This window comes from Electrona antarctica, assembly GCF_951216825.1.
Source record: "Electrona antarctica genome assembly, chromosome: 3".
NCBI classification, from domain to species: domain Eukaryota; kingdom Metazoa; phylum Chordata; class Actinopteri; order Myctophiformes; family Myctophidae; genus Electrona; species Electrona antarctica.
In genome coordinates, this window is record NC_136808.1 from 56,241,980 (window position 1) to 56,262,177 (window position 20,198).

Sequence of the window (20,198 nt, forward strand, 5' to 3'; positions counted from 1 at the left end):
GTATAAGATGTCAATATTGAGAGATACTCACGTCCTTTAATGAGATGAGGATTGAACCAATCTTCTCCACCATGTTTCACTCTGTAGGAAGTAGAACAACAATGCATCAATGCCTGACTGTCTAACACAACGTCTCCACTAGCTGACACTACAGTGTTTCACTCTGTAGGAAGTAGAACAACAATGCATCAATCATCACATGTCTGAAAATAGTAAAATAGTGGTGATGCCCCACAAACGTTACCCACAAATAGTAAATGGTTCTCCTGTAAACCGGGCCCCACAACAGGGTCTACTCACTTGAGTTTCTCCAGCCCAGCAGAGAGCAGCATCTTCATTCCTGACTCATTCACCATGTTGAGACTCACGTCCAATTCTCTCAGATGGAGGGAGGGATTAGAGGTTAGAGCTGAGGCCAGAACTTCACAGCATCTCTCTGTCAACCCACAGTTCTCCAGTCTAAATGAAGAATACAACCAGATTTTAATTGGCTCATAAAAGCATCATTTTTTCCACTTAAAAGATAGATAGGCTATTGGTCCAAAGTTCACGCTGGTCAACAGTAGAACACTAACTCCCTGAGTATAAAAGTACAAACTTTTATGTTCACATGACCTGATGAAGATCAAATAGATTGTCAGAATTTTCAATAAAGAACGTCTTTCTTATACCCATGGTGTGCGGGCTCCATCCAATACCTACTGAAGTTTCTTTAGCCCAGCACCCAGCCTGTTGTGCTTATTCTACGTCCGCTCTGACTATTTTATTATCAAAATTGGATCACCCTCCCTTGGACTCGAAATACAATTAACCTCCCTCTGACTAGAATTCACATTGAATGTGAATCACATTGAATGCGATTCACATTCAATGTGAATCACATTCAATGTGATTTACATTGAATGTGAATTCTAGTCAGAGGGAGGTTGAGATAATTGTATTTCGAGTCCAAGGGAGGGTGATCCAATTTTGATAATAAAATAGTCAGAGCGGACGTAGAATACGCACAACAGGCTGGGTGCTGGGCTAAAGAAACTTCAGTAGGTATTGGATGGAGCCCGCACACCATGGGTATAAGAAAGACGTTCTTTATTGAAAATTCTGACAACGTTTCGATCTATTTGATCTTCATCAGGTCATGTGAACATACACAAAAGTTTGTACTTTTATACTCAGGGAGTGCCCCCATTAACCAATCAGAACACCACATTTTGGTGCCCCTCCCATCACTACAGGTGTGACACGTCACCCCTGAGTGAGTGGGTGGGGACCCAGACATATTGTAAATATAAACTGTTCAGACATTTTAGTGCACCAATTAAAAACAATTAAAAACTATTTAAAACCATTTTAAAAAACATACATGTATATTTATAGTCATTTCACCAATACATCAAATAAAGATCTCACAAGTCCTACTAGGTCTGTGGGATTTTACATTTCCAATGTTTTTCCTTTTGTTGTGTTGTTTTCCTTTTGTAAGGTCAACTCTAGTAACTAAACTGAAAAACTGAAAGATACTGATGTAAAATAGTATACTATGGAGACAAGAAAATGATGAAGAACAATCAACATAAACAACCAAGGAAACTACGGAAAGAAACCAAACAAAAATATATATATAATAACACCAAATGATATACATATAATAAAATAGTCAATAAAATGTGTCAATCATTGTGATTGACCTATCCACGCACGCACGCACGCACGCACGCACGCACGCACGCCTGGCTACTGAAGGCTAGTCTGTCTCAGTCCCTCATATCTCTGGACACTTTCTTCATACTGAGCAAGCACAGAAACGCTATTAACCCATTTTGGACTGAGGTCGATTAAAATCCTAACATTTTTCTGAAAAACCTATGTTTCTATGTCAGTGGTGCTCAACCTTTTTCATGTCAAGGACCCCCAGAATTCTCTCTATTGGGCCACGGACCCCCATCTAAAAATATGTAATTCCAGGGACCCCCCAGAAGCAAATATTTTAGTTAAAAATGTTCGCTCTGAAATATATATTCAAAGATTTGCGCCACATTTTAACGATTTTTCAAAACTAGCAGACCTACAAGCTCGTAGCGCGCCACTCGGTGGTCCTCTGAAAGAATATATATATTCAAAGATTTGTGTTGCATTTTCACGATTTTTCAAAAATAGCAGATCTACAAGCTCATAGCACGCCACTCTGCTATTTTTCGATAGCTAAAGTATAACATAATGCTTAGTTAAAACACCAAAGGGGTTCCTGCCTAGCCTGATTATCAGACTGTAGCTTTCTTGAAGCTTCAGTCTGACATTGTCTCCTGTCTGAGCGATTTCAAGGGGGAGGGGATTAGAATTTCCCTCAACCCTGTTCGTTAGTTAGTTAGTTGGTTGGTTGTTCGTTAGACCCACCCCCCACCACCGATTCTCATTGGATAATACATTTTTCTACCGAGGAAATTATAGGTTCACAGTGCAACACCAGACCAAGAGATGCAGTCCACTCAGAGAGTGGGCGGGGTCTTTGGGCTGGATCCAGGCTAGTTCCTGCCCAAAATGGGTTAAAACACTAAAAGGGGTTCCCGCCCAAAATGGGTTAATTATAAAGCAAGCTATGCTACTACGCTTTCATATATGGAGTATACGGTTGTCTACGCACATACGCGTAGTTAGCACCATTAGGTACCGTTAGCCTAGCTACGTTTATAAATGTAGATAGCAGTGAAAAAGTTAATATAAATATCATTCAAAACTAGGGGATGACACTGACAACAAAACACATTGAACCACTCAGAGGTGTTTAGGTTTTAAATGTGGTATCTCAGCATAAAGACTACATACATTAGTCACTGTATCTTATCAATATTATGGTCAGTGTGAGTTACCATGATATTAACCTCATCCACACTCTTCAAATACTACCACCATCATAACTACATTATAATCACTTACTATAACAGATCTTTACTGAACCAAATCACAATAAAAAAGTTAAATGAATCTGACCTGAGAGTCTCCAGACAACAGTTTTGGCTCTTCAGTGCAGCACAGATGAGATCCAGTCCAGAATCCTTCAAGACGTTTCCACTCAAGTCCAGTTCTCTCAAATGGGACGGATTGGAGCTGAGAGCTGAAGCCACAACTTCACAGCCTCTCTCTGACAAGGAGCAGTTCTTCAGTCTAAATGAATAATACAACCAGATGAGGAGAGAGAGAGAGAGAGAGAGAGAGAGGGGAGGGAGAGGGAGCGAGAGAGAGAGAGAGAGAGAGAGAGAGAGGGAGAGAGAGAGGGGGGGGGAGGGAGAGGGGGAGAGGGAGAGGGAGCGAGAGGGGGAGCGGGAGAGAGAGAGGCAGAGGGTGATTAAAACCAATAAAATACATATTCCTGGATAGAGAGCCTACTTGCAAACAGCAGAAGAAGAATTTTCATAAAACTGCAATTTTAATTGGCTCATAAAAGCATTGTTTTTTCCACTTAAAAGATAGATATGCTATTGGTCCAAAGTTCATGCTGGTCAACAGTAGAACACTACATTTTCAATGTGAATCACATTCAATGTGATTCACATTCAATGTGAATCACAATGGCATGTTCTAAGCCGCAGTGTTTCCCAACCTGTGTGCCGCGGGACTTTACTGTGCCGTTTGATGTGTCCAGGTGTGCCGCCTGATTTGACCGAAAATAACACTAACCCTCCCCCGAAAGCAATCGTTGTTGTTGTCACACATCTAACCATTAGATAACAACAACTACGGAACAATAGACTCTAACGACCCTCGGCCATTGAAATGTTAACGCTAAAGAGATGCATCCAGAAGACGCTACATTTCGCCCCCTCCAGTAAGACTGGAGCGCACGTAGACAGCAGACACATACAGTCCTACATGTCCCGACCCAAACACTGAGGAGGTAAAGTAAACGTGACGTTGTTGTGATTAAACATAATGTGCCACGAAAAATAGCTGTCCAAGTGTCCATACATGATCGCCTCGTTCGGCGAACAAAATCCTCCACAGAAGGCTGATTTACAAGCTCACAACGCGTTGCGGACGCAACGTGTTGTGAGCTTGTCGATCAGCTATTTTCAGCACGTGGAAATATGCAGGCTGTGAGAACTGAGACCCTTCACAATAAAAGCATGCAGCTTTCACAAGTTGGCCCATAATAAAGACAAGGAAAAGGATTAAGAATTAGGTGGCATTTCACATTGCATATGAGCTATTTTTTTCTCCAAAATGTATTTAAAAAAATATATATAATAAGGAATTCATTTGGATAATGGTAATGGAGATATTGTAAAAGTTGTCAATTTATTAATCCCCCAAGGTTTTTTTATTCAATAAAGTCTAAAATAAATGAACTTTCCCAACACTGTGTATATATATATATATATATATATATATATATATAGATAGGCCTATACACCATATATCTAGGTGTGCCCTGAGATTTTTAGGCTATGAAAAGTGTGCCCTGGGACAAAAAAGGTTGGGAAAATGTAGGAAATGTAGGAAAAGGGGGGCCTGGAGGACAACAGGGGAGGGTGATGCCTTTCTAATTGTAGTCAGAGGGAGGGTGAGATAATTGTATTTCGAGTCCAAGGGAGGGTGATCCAATTTTGTCGAACTTTGTCTAATAATACTCCTCTGTTGCTTTCACTTGTAGTTGGTACTTCCCAACGATGGCTATGCGAGGCTACAGTTTCTCATTGTTCCTCCTATGTGTCAATCATTGTGATTGGCCTATCTCCACACACACACACACACACACACACACACACACACACACACACACACACACACACACACACACACACACACACACACACACACACACACACACACACACACACACACACACACACACACACACACACACACACACACACACACACACACACACACACACACACACACACACACACACACACACACACACACACACACACACACACACACACACACACACACACACACACACACACACACACACACACACACACACACACAGTCTACTCCGTCCGTCTTTCTCTCTCTACTTTCTCTCTCTGCCGATGCGAACGGAAATAAAAGCCTGGCTACTGAAGGCTAGTCTGTCTCAGTCCCTCATATCTCTGGACACTTTCTTCATACTGAGCAAGCACAGAAACGCTATTAACCCATTTTGGTCGATTAAAAAAACAAGGCTTCTAAATCCTAAAAAGATTCTGAAAAACCTATGTTTCTATGTCAGTGGTGCTCAACCTTTTTCATGTCAAGGACCCCCAGAATTCTCTCTATTGGGCCACGGACCCCCATCTGAAAATATGTAGTTCCAGGGACCCCCCAGAAGCAAATATTTTAGTTAAAAATGTTCGCTCTGAAATATAGATTCAAAGATTTGCGCCACATGTTAACAATTTTTCAAAAATAGCAGACCTACAAGCTATCTGCTATTTTTCAATAGCTAAATTATAACATAATGTTTAACCCATTTAGGCCTGACGTCGAAACAAAAAATAAGTCTTCTGAAAGAATATATATATATATTAGGGCTGTCAAATGATTACAATTTTTAATCAGATTAATCACAGCTTTAAAATTAATTTAATCATGATTAATCACCATTCGAACTATGTCCAAAATATGCCATATTTTCCTGTATATTGTTGTGGAAATGTTAATATAAATGACAGAAAGCGGATATAAATTCGTTTTTTGTTTTCTAATGCATTTATATATGATGTGAGCATTTGTAGGCCTAGCCTACACTTTGAGTTAAATTAACACTGGCTTTTGGCCATGTAGACTGTGGTCCCCCATGAGGAAGTCACTAATGTTGCTCTGGAGAGGGAAGTCTGGAACACTGGTGGAGCTGTTGCCCCGCGACCCGACCACGGATAAGCGGTTGAAGATGGATGGATGGATGGAGACTGGGGTCCCAGTCCAGAGATAAAAATCATAATGAAATGGCCTAGGCTACTTTCTATCAATTTCATTTGGGGGTCCTTGAAATTAAAATGACTGAGAATCAATGGGTTAAACTGTAGACTATAGTTAATTCACAAAATACAATAACATGGCACATAACCATTTTTGAAACAGGGCTTGGTTTAGAAAAGCCTATATTTTGCGCTAAAGTAATATATTGAATAACATATAAATGTAGGTGTTAAGGCTAGAATGGCATTGTAGAGAAGTGGACTATAGTGAGAGACGAGATTGTCTCTCCTTCATTGCGGGACTGCAGGACTCTGGAGATAGTTAGTCGTGAATGATCAGCTTCAGTCAGTGTTTTGGTTCGTACCTGGAGTTGTGCATTATCTGCGCTGTGCACAGCAGCACAGGAGAACTGTCTTTATATCCATGGTCGTTTTCAGTTGCTTTCCATGTGCGACACAAAAGTACCATGTGTTTGTTTTGGTAATAGCCTATACTGCAGGCGCAGCCATGCTGATTCACGTAATCTTGTTGGACAAAACGAAACCAGGCGGACCAACGTTAATGGCTTAATGCACGTAGGACCCGCATTTTCAAACTGTCCACAAGTTGCGACGGACCCGACGGTACTATAAAGTGTTGTGAGGGATTCTTGCAGAGCGCTGCGTCTGATCCCGATAGCTACACAGCACTAGTAGTGTGCGTGTGTGCATGCGTGCGGAGGAAGAAGACTGGAGGAGGCGTGTGTGTGCGTGTGTGTGTGTGTGACTGTGTGTAGCCTAATGAATGATGATCCAAAGGGGCTTTGCTAGGCACTGTAGGCAGACAAAGTAACGCAACAGAGTTACAGAATCAAACCACTTGGCAACCCATTGAACCCAACTACAATACACAAGCTACAGTGTATCTCTCTGGTGTTGTTCAATCATGATTGTGCGCTACACAGTGACAGATTTGTTATGCACTGGACGTTCCTGAGCCTCGCGTTAGGGGCTTATACTCTAAGGTTAGGGGGAACACTGCGCATGCGTTAATTGCGTTAAATATTTTAACGCAATTAATTAACGCAATGAATTAACGTCGTTAACGCGTTATTTTTGACAGCATTAATATATATTCAAAGATTTGTGTTGCATTTTCACTATTTTTCAAAAATAGCAGATCTACAAGCTTGTAGCGCGCCACTCGGTGGCGCGCTATGAGCTTGTAGATCTGCTATTTTTCAATAGCTAAATTATAACATAATGTTTAAAACACCAAAAGGGGTTCCCGCCCAAAATGGGTTAATTATAAAGCAAGCTATGCTACTACGCTTTCATATATGGAGTATACGGTTGTCTACGCACATACGCGTAGTTAGCACCATTAGGTACCGTTAGCCTAGCTACGTTTATAAATGTAGATAGCAGTGAAAAAGTTAATATAAATATCATTCAAAACTAGGGGATGACACTCTGACAACAAAACCCATTATACCACTCAGAGGTGTTTAGGTTTTAAATGTGGTATCTCAGCATAAAGACTACATACATGAGTCACTGAATCTTATCAATATTATGGTCAGTGTGAGTTACCATGATATTAACCTCATCCACACTCTTCAAATACTATCACCATCATAACTACGTTATAATCACTTACTATAACAGATCTTTACTGAACCAAATCACAATAAAAAAGTTAAATGAATCTGACCTGAGAGTCTCCAGACAACAGTTTTGGCTCTTCAGTGCAGCACAGATGAGATCCAGTCCAGAATCCTTCAAGACGTTTCCACTCAAGTCCAGTTCTCTCAAATGGGACGGATTGGAGCTGAGAGCTGAAGCCACAACTTCACAGCCTCTCTCTGACAAGGAGCAGTTCTCCAGTCTAAATGAATAATACAACCAGATGAGAAGAGAGAGAGAGAGAGAGAGGGAGAGGGAGAGGGAGAGGGAGAGAGAGAGGGTGATTAAAACCAATAAAATACATATTCCTGGATAGAGAGCCTACTTGCAACCAGCAGAATAAGAATTTTCATAAAACTGCAATTTTAATTGGCTCATAAAAGCATCATTTTTTCCACTTAAAAGATAGATATGCTATTGGTCCAAAGTTCATGCTGGTCAACAGTAGAACACTACATTTTCAATGTGAATCACATTCAATGTGATTCACATTGAATGTGAATCACAATGGCATGTTCTAAGGGACCAGTTGAAATGTAGGAAAAGGGGGGCCTGGAGGACAACAGGGGAGGGTGATGCCTTTCTAATTGTAGTCAGAGGGAGGGTGAGATAATTGTATTTCGAGTCCAAGGGAGGGTGATCTAATTTTGATAATAAAATATTCTGGGTTTTTATGTTTTACTGCAGCTTTTTTAAATTCAGTCGAACTTTGTCTAATAATACTCTGTTGCTTTCACTTGTAGTTGGTACTTCCCAACGCTGGCTATGCGAGGCTACAGTTTCTCATTGTTCCTCCTATGTGTCAATCATTGTGATTGGCCTATCCACACACACACACACACACACACACACACACACACACACACACACACACACACACACACACACACACACACACACACACACACACACACACACACACACACACACACACACACACACACACACACACACACACACACACACACACACACACACAGTCTACTCCGTCCGTCCGTCTTTCTCTCTCTACTCTGCCGATGCGAACGGAAATAAAAGCCTGGCTACTGAAGGCTAGTCTGTCTCAGTCCCTCATATCTCTGGACACTTTCTTCATACTGAGCAAGCACAGAAACGCTATTAACCCATTTTGGTCGATTAAAGAAAACAAGGCTTCTAAATCCTAACATTTTTCTGAAAAACCTATGTTTCTATGTCAGTGGTGCTCAACCTTTTTCATGTCAAGGACCCCCAGAATTCTCTCTATTGGGCCACAGACCCCCATCTGAAAATATGTAGTTCCAGGGATCCCCCAGAAGCAAATATTTTTGTTAAAAATGTTCGCTCTGAAATATATATTCAAAGATTTGCGCCACATGTTAACAATTAAAAAAAAAAAATAGCAGATCTACAAGCTCGTAGCGCGCTACTTGGTGGCGCGCTATGAGCTTGTAGATCTGCTATTATTCAATAGCTAAATTATAACATAATGTTTAACCCATTTAGGCCTGACGTCGAAACAAAAAATAAGTCTTCTGAAAGAATATATATATATATATATATATTCAAAGATTTGTGTTGCATTTTCACGATTTTTCAAAAATAGCAGACTTACAAGCTTGTAGCGCGCCACTTGGTGGCGCGCTATGAGCTTGTAGATCTGCTATTTTTCAATAGCTAAATTATAACAATGTTTAAAACACCAAAAGGGGTTCCCGCCCAAAATGGGTTAATTATAAAGCAAGCTATGCTACTACGCTTTCATATATGGAGTATACGGTTGTCTACGCACATACGCGTAGTTAGCACCCTTAGGTACCGTTAGCCTAGCTACGTTTATAAATGTAGATAGCAGTGAAAAAGTTAATATAAATATCATTCAAAACTAGGGGATGACACTCTGACAACAAAACACATTGAACCACTCAGAGGTGTTTAGGTTTTAAATGTGGTATCTCAGCATAAAGACTACATACATTAGTCACTGTATCTTATCAATATTATGGTCAGTGTGAGTTACCATGATATTAACCTCATCCACACTCTTCAAATACTACCACCATCATAACTACATTATAATCACTTACTATAACAGATCTTTACTGAACCAAATCACAATAAAAAAGTTAAATGAATCTGACCTGAGAGTCTCCAGACAACAGTTTGGGCTCTTCAGTGCAGCACAGATCCAGTCCAGATCCAGTCCAGAATCCTTCAAGACGTTTCCACTCAAGTCCAGTTCTCTCAAATGGGGCGGATTGGAGCTGAGAGCTGAAGCCACAACTTCACAGCCTCTCTCTGACAAGGAGCAGTTCTTCAGTCTAAATGAATAATACAACCAGATGAGGAGAGAGAGAGAGAGAGAGAGAGAGAGAGAGAGAGAGAGAGAGAGAGGGAGGGGGAGGGAGAGAGAGGGGGAGCGGGAGAGAGAGAGAGGGTGATTAAAACCAATAAAATACATATTCCTGGATAGAGAGCCTACTTGCAACCAGCAAAAGAAGAATTTTCATAAAACTGCAATTTTAATTGGCTGATAAAAGCATCATTTTTTCCACTTAAAAGATATGCTATTGGTCCAAAGTTCATGCTGGTCAACAGTAGAACACTACATTTTCAATGTGAATCACATTCAATGTGAATAACATTCAATGTGATTCACAATGGCATGTTCTAAGGGACCAGTTGAAATGTAGGAAAAGGGGGGCCTGGAGGACAACAGGGGAGGGTGATGCCTTTCTAATTGTAGTCAGAGGGAGGGTGATCCAATTTTGATAATAAAATAGTCTGGGTTTTTATGTTTTACTGCAGCTTTTTTAAATTCAGTCGAACTTTGTCTAATAATACTCCTCTGTTGCTTTCACTTGTGGTTGGTACTTCCCAACGCTGGCTATGCGAGGCTACAGTTTCTCATTGTTCCTCCTATGTGTCAATCATTGTGATTGGCACACACACACACACACACACACACACAGACACAGACACAGACACACACACACACACACACACACACACACACACACACACACACACACACACACACACACACACACACACACACACACACACACACACACACACACACACACACACACACACACACACACACACAACTCCGTCCGTCTTTCTCTCTCTACTCTGCCGATGCGAACGGAAATAAAAGCCTGGCTACTGAAGGCTAGTCTGTCTCAGTCCCTCATATCTCTGGACACTTTCTTCATACTGAGCAAGCACAGAAACGCTATTAACCCATTTTGGTCGATTAAAAAAACAAGGCTTCTAAATCCTAACATTTTTCTGAAAAACCTATGTTTCTATGTCAGTGGTGCTCAACCTTTTTCATGTCAAGGACCCCCAGAATTCTCTCTATTGGGCCACAGACCCCCATCTGAAAATATGTAGTTCCAGGGACCCCCCAGAAGCAAATATTTTAGTTAAAAATGTTCGCTCTGAAATATATATTCAAAGATTTGCGCCACATGTTAACAATTTTTCAAAAATAGCAGATCTACAAGCTCGTAGCGCGCCACTTGGTGGCGCGCTATGAGCTTGTAGATCTGCTATTTTTCAATAGCTAAATTATAACATAATGTTTAATTATAAAGCAAGCTATGCTACTACGCTTTCATATATGGAGTATACGGTTGTCTACGCACATACGCGTAGTTAGCACCATTAGGTACCGTTAGCCTAGCTACGTTTATAAATGTAGATAGCAGTGAAAAAGTTAATATAAATATCATTCAAAACTAGGGGATGACACTCTGACAACAAAACACATTGAACCACTCAGAGGTGTTTAGGTTTTAAATGTGGTATCTCAGCATAAAGACTACATACATTAGTCACTGAATCTTATCAATATTATGGTCAGTGCGAGTTACCATGATATTAACCTCATCCACACTCTTCAAATACTACCACCATCATAACTACATTATAATCACTTACTATAACAGATCTTTACTGAACCAAATCACAATAAAAAAGTTAAATGAATCTGACCTGAGAGTCTCCAGACAACAGTTTGGGCTCTTCATTGCAGCACAGATGAGATCCAGTCCAGAATCCTTCACGACGTTTCCACTCAAGTCCAGTTCTCTCAAATGGGACGGATTGGAGCTGAGAGCTGAAGCCACAACTTCACATCCTCTCTCTGACAAGGAGCAGTTCTCCAGTCTAAATGAATAATACAACCAGATGAGGAGAGAGAGAGAGAGAGAGAGAGAGAGAGAGGGAGAGGGAGAGGGGGAGGGAAAGGGGGAGGGAGAGGGAGGGAGAGAGAGGGGGGGAGGGAGGGGGAGGGAGAGAGAGGGGGAGAGGGAGAGGGGGAGGGAGAGAGAGGGGGAGCGGGAGAGAGAGAGAGGGGGAGCGGGAGAGAGAGAGAGGGAGAGAGAGAGAGAGAGAGAGGGTGATTAAAACCAATAAAATACATATTCCTGGATAGAGAGCCTACTTGCAACCAGCAGAAGAAGAATTTTCATAAAACTGCAATTTTAATTGGCTCATAAAAGCATCATTTTTTCCACTTAAAAGATAGATATGCTATTGGTCCAAAGTTCATGCTGGTCAACAGTAGAACACTACATTTTCAATGTGAATCACATTCAATGTGATTCACATTGAATGTGAATCACATTCAATGTGAATCACATTCAATGTGATTCACAATGGCATGTTCTAAAGGGACCAGTTGAAATGTAGGAAAAGGGGGGCCTGGAGGACAACAGGGGAGGGTGATGCCTTTCTAATTGTAGTCAGAGGGAGGGTGAGATAATTGTATTTCGAGTCCAAGGGAGGGTGATCCAATTTTGATAATAAAATAGTCTGGGTTTTTATGTTTTACTGCAGCTTTTTTAAATTCAGTCAAACTTTGTCTAATAATACTCCTCTGTTGCTTTCACTTGTAGTTGGTACTTCCTAACGCTGGCTATGCGAGGCTACAGTTTCTCATTGTTCCTCCTATGTGTCAATCATTGTGACCTACAAGCTCGTAGCGCGCCAAGTGGCGCGCTATGAGCTTGTAGATCTGCTATTTTTCAATAGCTAAATTATAAACTAATGTTTAATTTAGGCCTGACGTCGAAACAAAAAAAAAGTATTCTGAAAGAATATATATTCAAAGATTTGTGTTGCATTTTCACGATTTTTCAAAAATAGCAGACCTACAAGCTCGTAGCGCGCCATGAGCTTGTAGATCTGCTATTTTTTGATAGCTAAAGTATAACATAATGCTTAGTTAAAACACCAAAAGGGGTTCCCGCCCAAAATGGGTTAAAACACCAAAAGGGGTTCCCGCCCAAAATGGGTTAATTATAAAGTAAGCAGTGATGGGCAAGCTACTTGGAAAATGTAGTAAGCTACACTACCAGTTACTCTCTATTAAATATAGCTCAACGGAAGCTATCCCCAAAGAATTGTAGCAAGCTACACTATAAGCTACATGGCAAAAGTAGCTAGCTACATGGACTTTTTTTATTCATGTTTTTATCAACTTCATGATCAAGTTTCAACCGAACAAATAGGCAGGCAAAAATGCTGAGTTTGATTGTTTATTAAAAAACAAACTGGAAACAAGCCCTCTGTCTGGCTTTTGGTGTCAACTTTTTCACATTTACTTGTATTAATGTACCTTGCGGTCGTCAGACTCTTCTTATCTAAACCAACCAATAGGGTGACCAGATCCCAACTAACCAGATGTGGGACAAAGAGTGTGTTTGTGTGGGACAATGTGGGACACATGCAGGGTTGTGTCGTGGGCGTGAATAATGTGTATACGAAAACAAAAATAATAACATTTCTATTCCTCAATTAGACATTTCTATTCTGCCCCTCACATAGCATATCTATTCTTTGCCATCTGGTTGATTCAGTAGCACATAATAGGACTATGATGATAATAACTATAATATAAGTACTATGCAAATAAAAGAAACTTAACAGAAATGCATTTAAATGAACTATTATTGGACAAACAGGACAATAGACCAACCAACCAACCAATACACAATACACCAACCAACCAACCAATACAACTGGACAATACACCAACAAAACAACTGGACAATACACAACCCAACCAACCAATACAACTGGACAATTCACCAACAAAACAACTGGACAATTCACCAACCAACCAACCAACCAATACAACATACGACGAATTAGACCGTTCCTCACCCAGGAGTCAGCCCAGCTCCTAATCCAGACAACAGTCTTGTCAAAACTTGACTATTGTAACTCCCTCCTTACTGGCCTACCGGCATGTGCACTTAAGCCCCTCCAACTGATCCAAAATGCCACAGCCCGCTTGGTCTTCAACCAGCCAAAATTCTCACACGTCACCCCCCTTCTCCGCTCCCTCCATTGGCTCCCGGTCGCTGCCCGCACAGAATACAAAACTCTGATGCTGGCATTCAAAGCAACCAAAGGCATGGCCCCCCCATATCTCACAAGTATGATCGTACCCTACAAACCCTCCCGCGCACTCAGATCAGCCAACGCTGGGAAGCTGGAGGTACCTTCACTAAAAACGCCGGGACAACGCTCCACACGTCCCAAACTCTTCTCCCTTCTGGCTCCAAAACTATGGAATGCACTTCCCATCACAGTCAGAACTGCAGCCTCACTCCCAATCTTCCGCCGTAGTCTGAAAACCCACCTCTTCAGACTCCACCATGGCCCGTAGCACTTGCCCTAGCCTAGCCCCTTAGATAGCACATTATGTAGACTTAGATAGTATTTTAAATAGGGCCGGGACTTTAACGCGTTAATTGAGATGAATTAACTACAGAGAAATTAACGCGTTAAAAAAATTAACGCATTTAATCGCACCTTTTTTTTCACGGCGGAACGTTTCTCACTGGGCGCATTTCTAGTACTGAATAGGCTCATTAGGCTGCTGCATGCCTTGCACGGCTTGCAGGGGGAGGAGCAGCCCCCCCCCCCCCCCTCGCAGCAGCAGCAGTCCAGTACACTACAGCTCCGTCAGACAACAACACCCAAACGAATCGAATGAAGAAGCTGCTTATATCGCTTTTGCGCCGTGGATGGGACATTTAGATTTAAAAGCTATCGGATGGACGCGTGGATAGCAGCATGGTTGTGTGCAATATCAGAGGGAAAGGATAATAAGCCATATGACCAATGCTAGCTTCCATGCTAGCTGCTTCAGCTTAGCATGTCTCGCAGTCGCAGAGTAGAGGCTTGCAGAGGCTCGCGGAGATTTCACCACAGCATGAAGCTGTCAAGCTCATAGATATATATGGTCAAGCTGTCCTCGATGCGAAACATACTGAAGCAGCAAGTGTGAAAGTCCGTGGTCAGACAATGGTCTGCCCCATGCAACCCCAAGTGTTTCCCCCCTAATAAAGTTGTTTTTATTTGTTTTCTGGCCACCATGTAAAGCACATTTGAGTATTCATAGACACTTTATATAGGCACTTGCTGCACTTGTTTATCTGTTGAAAAGTTGTATTGCTTAAAGGGGAATACCACTCATTTTCAACATTTTTCTATGGAGGTGTGTGGAAAACTGGAAATAATAAAAAGTCACCCCATTTTGTGTTGCCTAGAACTGGAGGTCTGACAAAAAACAGTAACAATATGAAGTACAGCTTTGTGATGTCACTGAGATGTACTTGTTACTGTTACTGATTTTTTTCAGACCTCCAGTTCTAGGCAACACAGAATGGGGTGACTTTTTTATTATTTCCACACAACAACTCTAAGGTATATTAATGACAGTAAAATGTTGAAAATGAGTGGTATCCTGTAGTCACTATTCATTGATTCACTGGGATACCAAAAAACATTTGAAAAAAAAAGGTTTATCACTGTTCTCGGGTTGAATATTGATATGCGATTAAAATGCGATTAATCGAGATTAATTAATCACAAAGCTTCTAATTAATTAGATTAAAAATTTGAATCGAGTCCCAGCTTTAATTTTAAACAGACTTATAGCTGTTACGTAGACAGCTCTAGAATAGCACTTTATGTAGTCATAGCACTTTATAGTACAAATGTATAATATATTATATAGTATAGTATATACGCATGATTCATGATAACTACTTTTTATATATGTGATGTATGCCATGCTTTTGTTATTGCTTAATGTAAATCCCTCTGGATTAAGAGCGTCTGCTAAATGCCTAAATTGTAAATTGTAATTGTAACTGGACAATTCACCAACCAACCAACCAACCAATACAACTGGACAATTCACCAACCAACCAACCAATACAACTGGACAATACACCAACCAACCAATACAACTGGACAATTCACCAACCAACCAATACAACTGGACCAACCAACCAACCAACCAACCAAGGGGCTTTGATTTGATTGTGAAGGCATGAATTACAACCAATAAGGAACCAATAAATAAATGTTTACTTTATCAAAGTATCCTCCTCCTAACAAAGCCAACTACTGCAAATTATTTTGAAATTATACAGGTAAAATAAATAAAAGATACAATAAAATAGGTCAGCATTGGAGGCAACTCATAATAAATTAAATTGTAAACACACTTCTCCACCATAGCAGCACAGCCAGGATATACACTTTGTAGGTGTTTTTAGGTGTTTATGTTGTCCATTACAAGTCTGAAAGTCTCTCAGTTGAACTGTGTGGTAAACACTAGTTAGTTCAGCTGCTGTTACCTTTTCTTCTTGTTTTGGTTTTAGTACAAACGTGTCCATGGACCGTGAAGCCTCCTTTTGATCAACACGTTGCTTCACGTCGTTATTCACCTCCTCCGTGTGTCACTGAGAAACGACTCTAATTACAAATGTCACAGAAGAATCTTTCAATATTCCTTGCACTGCATGGCTTCTTCACCCACGGATAAATAGTTTCCCTGTGCTTGTTGTAACTGCACTTCATTTTCTTCCCCTTTCTCCTCCATGTTTTAGCTAAAACGCTAACTCGTTGTACTGTGTTTCGTGCGTTGTTTTGTTTTGGTGGGTGTTCACTAAACTATCCGCACCGCATTGATTTGATTTCCCCCTCTCTGCCCGGCTGTTTGATTGACAGCCAATCCTACACACACACACACACACACACACACACACACACACACACACACACACACACACACACACACACACACACACACACACACACACACACACACACACACACACACACACACACACACACACACACACACACACACACACACACACACACACACACACACACACACACACACACACACACACACACACGGCCCGCCACCTGGCCCTGTCATGACACTTGACAGCCTCCACAGCTCTGCTGCTCTCCCACAGAGCCACAAATAAAGCTGCTCTCCCACAGAGCCACAGATAAAGCTGCTCTCTCCCACAGAGCCACAGATAAAGCTGCTCTCCCACAGAGCCACAGATAAAGCTGCTCTCCCACAGAGCCACAGATAAAGCTGCTCTCTCCCACAGAGCCACAGATAAAGCTGCTCTCCCACAGAGCCACAGATAAAGCTGCTCTCTCCCACAGAGCCACAGATAAAGCTGCTCTCCCACAGAGCCACAGATAAAGCTGCTCTCCCACAGAGCCACAGATAAAGCTGCTCTCCCACAGAGCCACAGATAAAGCTGCTCTCCCACAGAGCCACAGATAAAGCTGCTCTCCCACAGAGCCACAGATAAAGCTGCTCTCCCACAGAGCCACAGATAAAGCTGCTCTCCCACAGAGCCACAGATAAAGCTGCTCTCCCACAGAGCCACAGATAAAGCTGCTCTCCCACAGAGCCACAGATAAAGCTGCTCTCCCACAGAGCCACAGATAAAGCTGCTCTCCCACAGAGCCACAGATAAAGCTGCTCTCCCACAGAGCCACAGATAAAGCTGCTCTCCCACAGAGCCACAGATAAAGCTGCTCTCCCACAGAGCCACAGATAAAGCTGCTCTCCCACAGAGCCACAGATAAAGCTGCTCTCCCACAGAGCCACAGATAAAGCTGCTCTCCCACAGAGCCACAGATAAAGCTGCTCTCCCACAGACCCACAGATAAAGCTGCTCTCTCCCACAGAGCCACAGATAAAGCTGCTCTCCCACAGAGCCACAGATAAAGCTGCTCTCTCCCACAGAGCCACAGATAAAGCTGCTCTCTCCCACAGAGCCACAGATAAAGCTGCTCTCCCACAGAGCCACAGATAAAGCTGCTCTCCCACAGACCCACAGATAAAGCTGCTCTCCCACAGACCCACAGATAAAGCTGCTCTCCCTTGGTGCTCAACCTTTTTCATGTCAAGGACCCCCAGAATTCTCTCTATTGGGCCACGGACCCCCATCTGAAAATATGTTCCAGGGACCCCCCAGAAGCAAATATTTTAGTTAAAAATGTTCGCTCTGAAATATATATTCAAAGATTTGCGCCACATTAACGATTTTTCAAAAATAGCAGACCTACAAGCTCACTCGGTGGCACGCTATGAGCTTGTAGATCTGCTATTTTTCAATAGCTAAATTATAACATAATGTTTAACCCATTTAGGCCTGATGTCGAAACAAAAAAAGTCTTCTGAAAGAATATATATATATTCAAAGATTTGTGTTGCATGTTCACGATTTTTGAGTGGTGCAACCACTCCAAGGAACAGCAATGTCCGTGTTCACATATGTGTTCACCCATGTTTCCACCCACCTATGTGACTATGTCACTATTGTCACAGCCCCCTGTAGCTTGGCCTACCAGCTGTATTCCCAGTGTGCTCTATAAGGACTGGCTGTTGTAGCCTGGTTAATAAACCAGACCGAATCAGCCGTTGGCAAAACAAAATTGCCTACCAGCGGATTACAGTCTGGCGAGGCTCAGTAGCACGCCTCTTTCCTACAACCGAGAACAGGTCGGACCAATCGGGACACGGTATGCAATATGGGCGGGCTTTGGTTCAGTGAAGTTCAATGCTTGAGACTTTTGACTGACAGTAGCTCTGACCAATTGCGTCAAAGAGAAAATGTTTGAACCCGCCCCCCGGGAAATGAAATCCAAGTGGAGCCAGCCCAGACTAATATACCGCGACAGTGTTGTGTGATATTAGTCTGGCTTATTAGCCAGGCTATGGCTGTTGGCCACACTCACCCTCTCTCCCTGTTGGCAGCAACACTTTAGCTTTAGTTTGTCCTTTGGTTTTGCAGTTTGCACCATTCAACACCCCACACCAGGGCCGGCCCTATTGAAAATGCTGCCCCAGGCAGGATATTTCCAGATGCCCCCCCCCCAAAATGGCAAATTTACAGATTTTTCATGGCAAATTTAGTGATTTACAGATTTGCAAATTCACCCCCCAAGTGCCTCCCCAGTGCCCCCCCAGTGCCTCCTCAGTGTCCCCCCAGTGCCTCCCCAGTGTCCCCACAGTGCCTCCCCAGTGCCTCCATAGTGCCTTCCCAGTGTCCCCCCAGTGCCACCCCAATTTTTGGGACAGAGTAAAAAAAAGATTTTAACAGAAAGATAACACCATAAATCACTCAAAGTGAGTGACAACTCAACACTTGTCAGTCACTTGGCATAGTAGCACACACTACACAGCATGCAAGGCAGCGATGCATGCATGCAAACAACATGTTTCTACAGCTGAGATTTAGTGTCTCCATCTCTCTCTGGAAGTGGTTGCACATTACCTCTACGGCCACACTGAGGCGCTCCAACACAAACACTCTGACATGAACAGGCCTGCACACAACTGGTGCGCCAGTGCGCATGCGTCGTCAAAATGTTTTCTGTGCGGTAGATCAAAGGATGCAAAGCGCATTTGCGCACCAAGAGCTGCGACAGTTATATGTAGAGAATCTGACAGGTAGGCTTGGGCAATATACCGATATTACCGTTTATCGTGATATTATATATCGATACCGGTAATATCGCGGAGTATATAAATAATACCGAATACCGGTAATATCGCGGAGTATATAAAACACCACTCAATAATACCGAATACCGTCATAATACCGAATACCGTCATAATACCGGGGAATTTTGACTGGGGAGGGGAGGGGAGGGGAAATTTTGACTGGAGAGGAGAGGAGAGGAGAGTGGAGGGGAGGGGACATTTTGACTGGAGAGGAGAGGAGAGGAGAGTGGAGGGGAGGGGACATTTTGACTGGAGAGGAGAGGAGAGGGGAAATTCAGCCCGTCAGTGTGATATATTAATGTTTTATTAATAAAACCGATAATACCGATTATCGCGATATTATTCACGTTATCAATATCGATATCAAAAAATCAATATCGCCCAAGCCTACTGACAGGTATTCAAAAGGAACTCAAATATGATGTTATGTCCTGTAAGTAGACTTAGAAATAAAACTTGTGTTGACTAATCTTTACACATGACTCTTATTTTGAAGAGGAAGTCAGAGCACAGGAAGTCTGTTTCAGTTGTAAACAAGCTACTATGACACTTTCCCAAAGTTTACATGGCTCCTGTCATAGTGCTAGTCGCTAAACCATGCGACCATTATTTACAATGTGAAAACCATGCATCTGTCACTTGAACAACACTGGAATTACTTTATTTAAACATGGAACCTGCAGCAGTAGGTGAGTAATTATTTGTATCTGTGTAGGACGTTTCAGTGCTGCTAACAAACCTCCTGCTGCGTAATGACCACACTGTTTGTGACTGTAGTTTAGCATCTTTGTGTC

The 20,198-nt window shown here is 42.1% G+C and overlaps 1 protein-coding gene across 1 annotated transcript in view; it reads right to left on the minus strand.

Annotated features, from left to right (window-relative positions):
- Positions 1-20,198, minus strand: part of LOC306919211 (uncharacterized protein) — a 78,823-nt gene that overhangs the window by 47,797 nt on the left and 10,828 nt on the right. Inside the window, exons 7-11 of the mRNA XM_079496152.1 lie at positions 11,550-11,723; positions 9,689-9,868; positions 7,597-7,770; positions 2,989-3,162; positions 301-459 (exon numbers count right to left, since the gene is read on the minus strand). Coding sequence (XP_079352278.1) covers positions 301-459; positions 2,989-3,162; positions 7,597-7,770; positions 9,689-9,868; positions 11,550-11,723 — 861 coding nt within the window. The remainder of the gene's footprint in view (positions 1-300; positions 460-2,988; positions 3,163-7,596; positions 7,771-9,688; positions 9,869-11,549; positions 11,724-20,198) is intronic.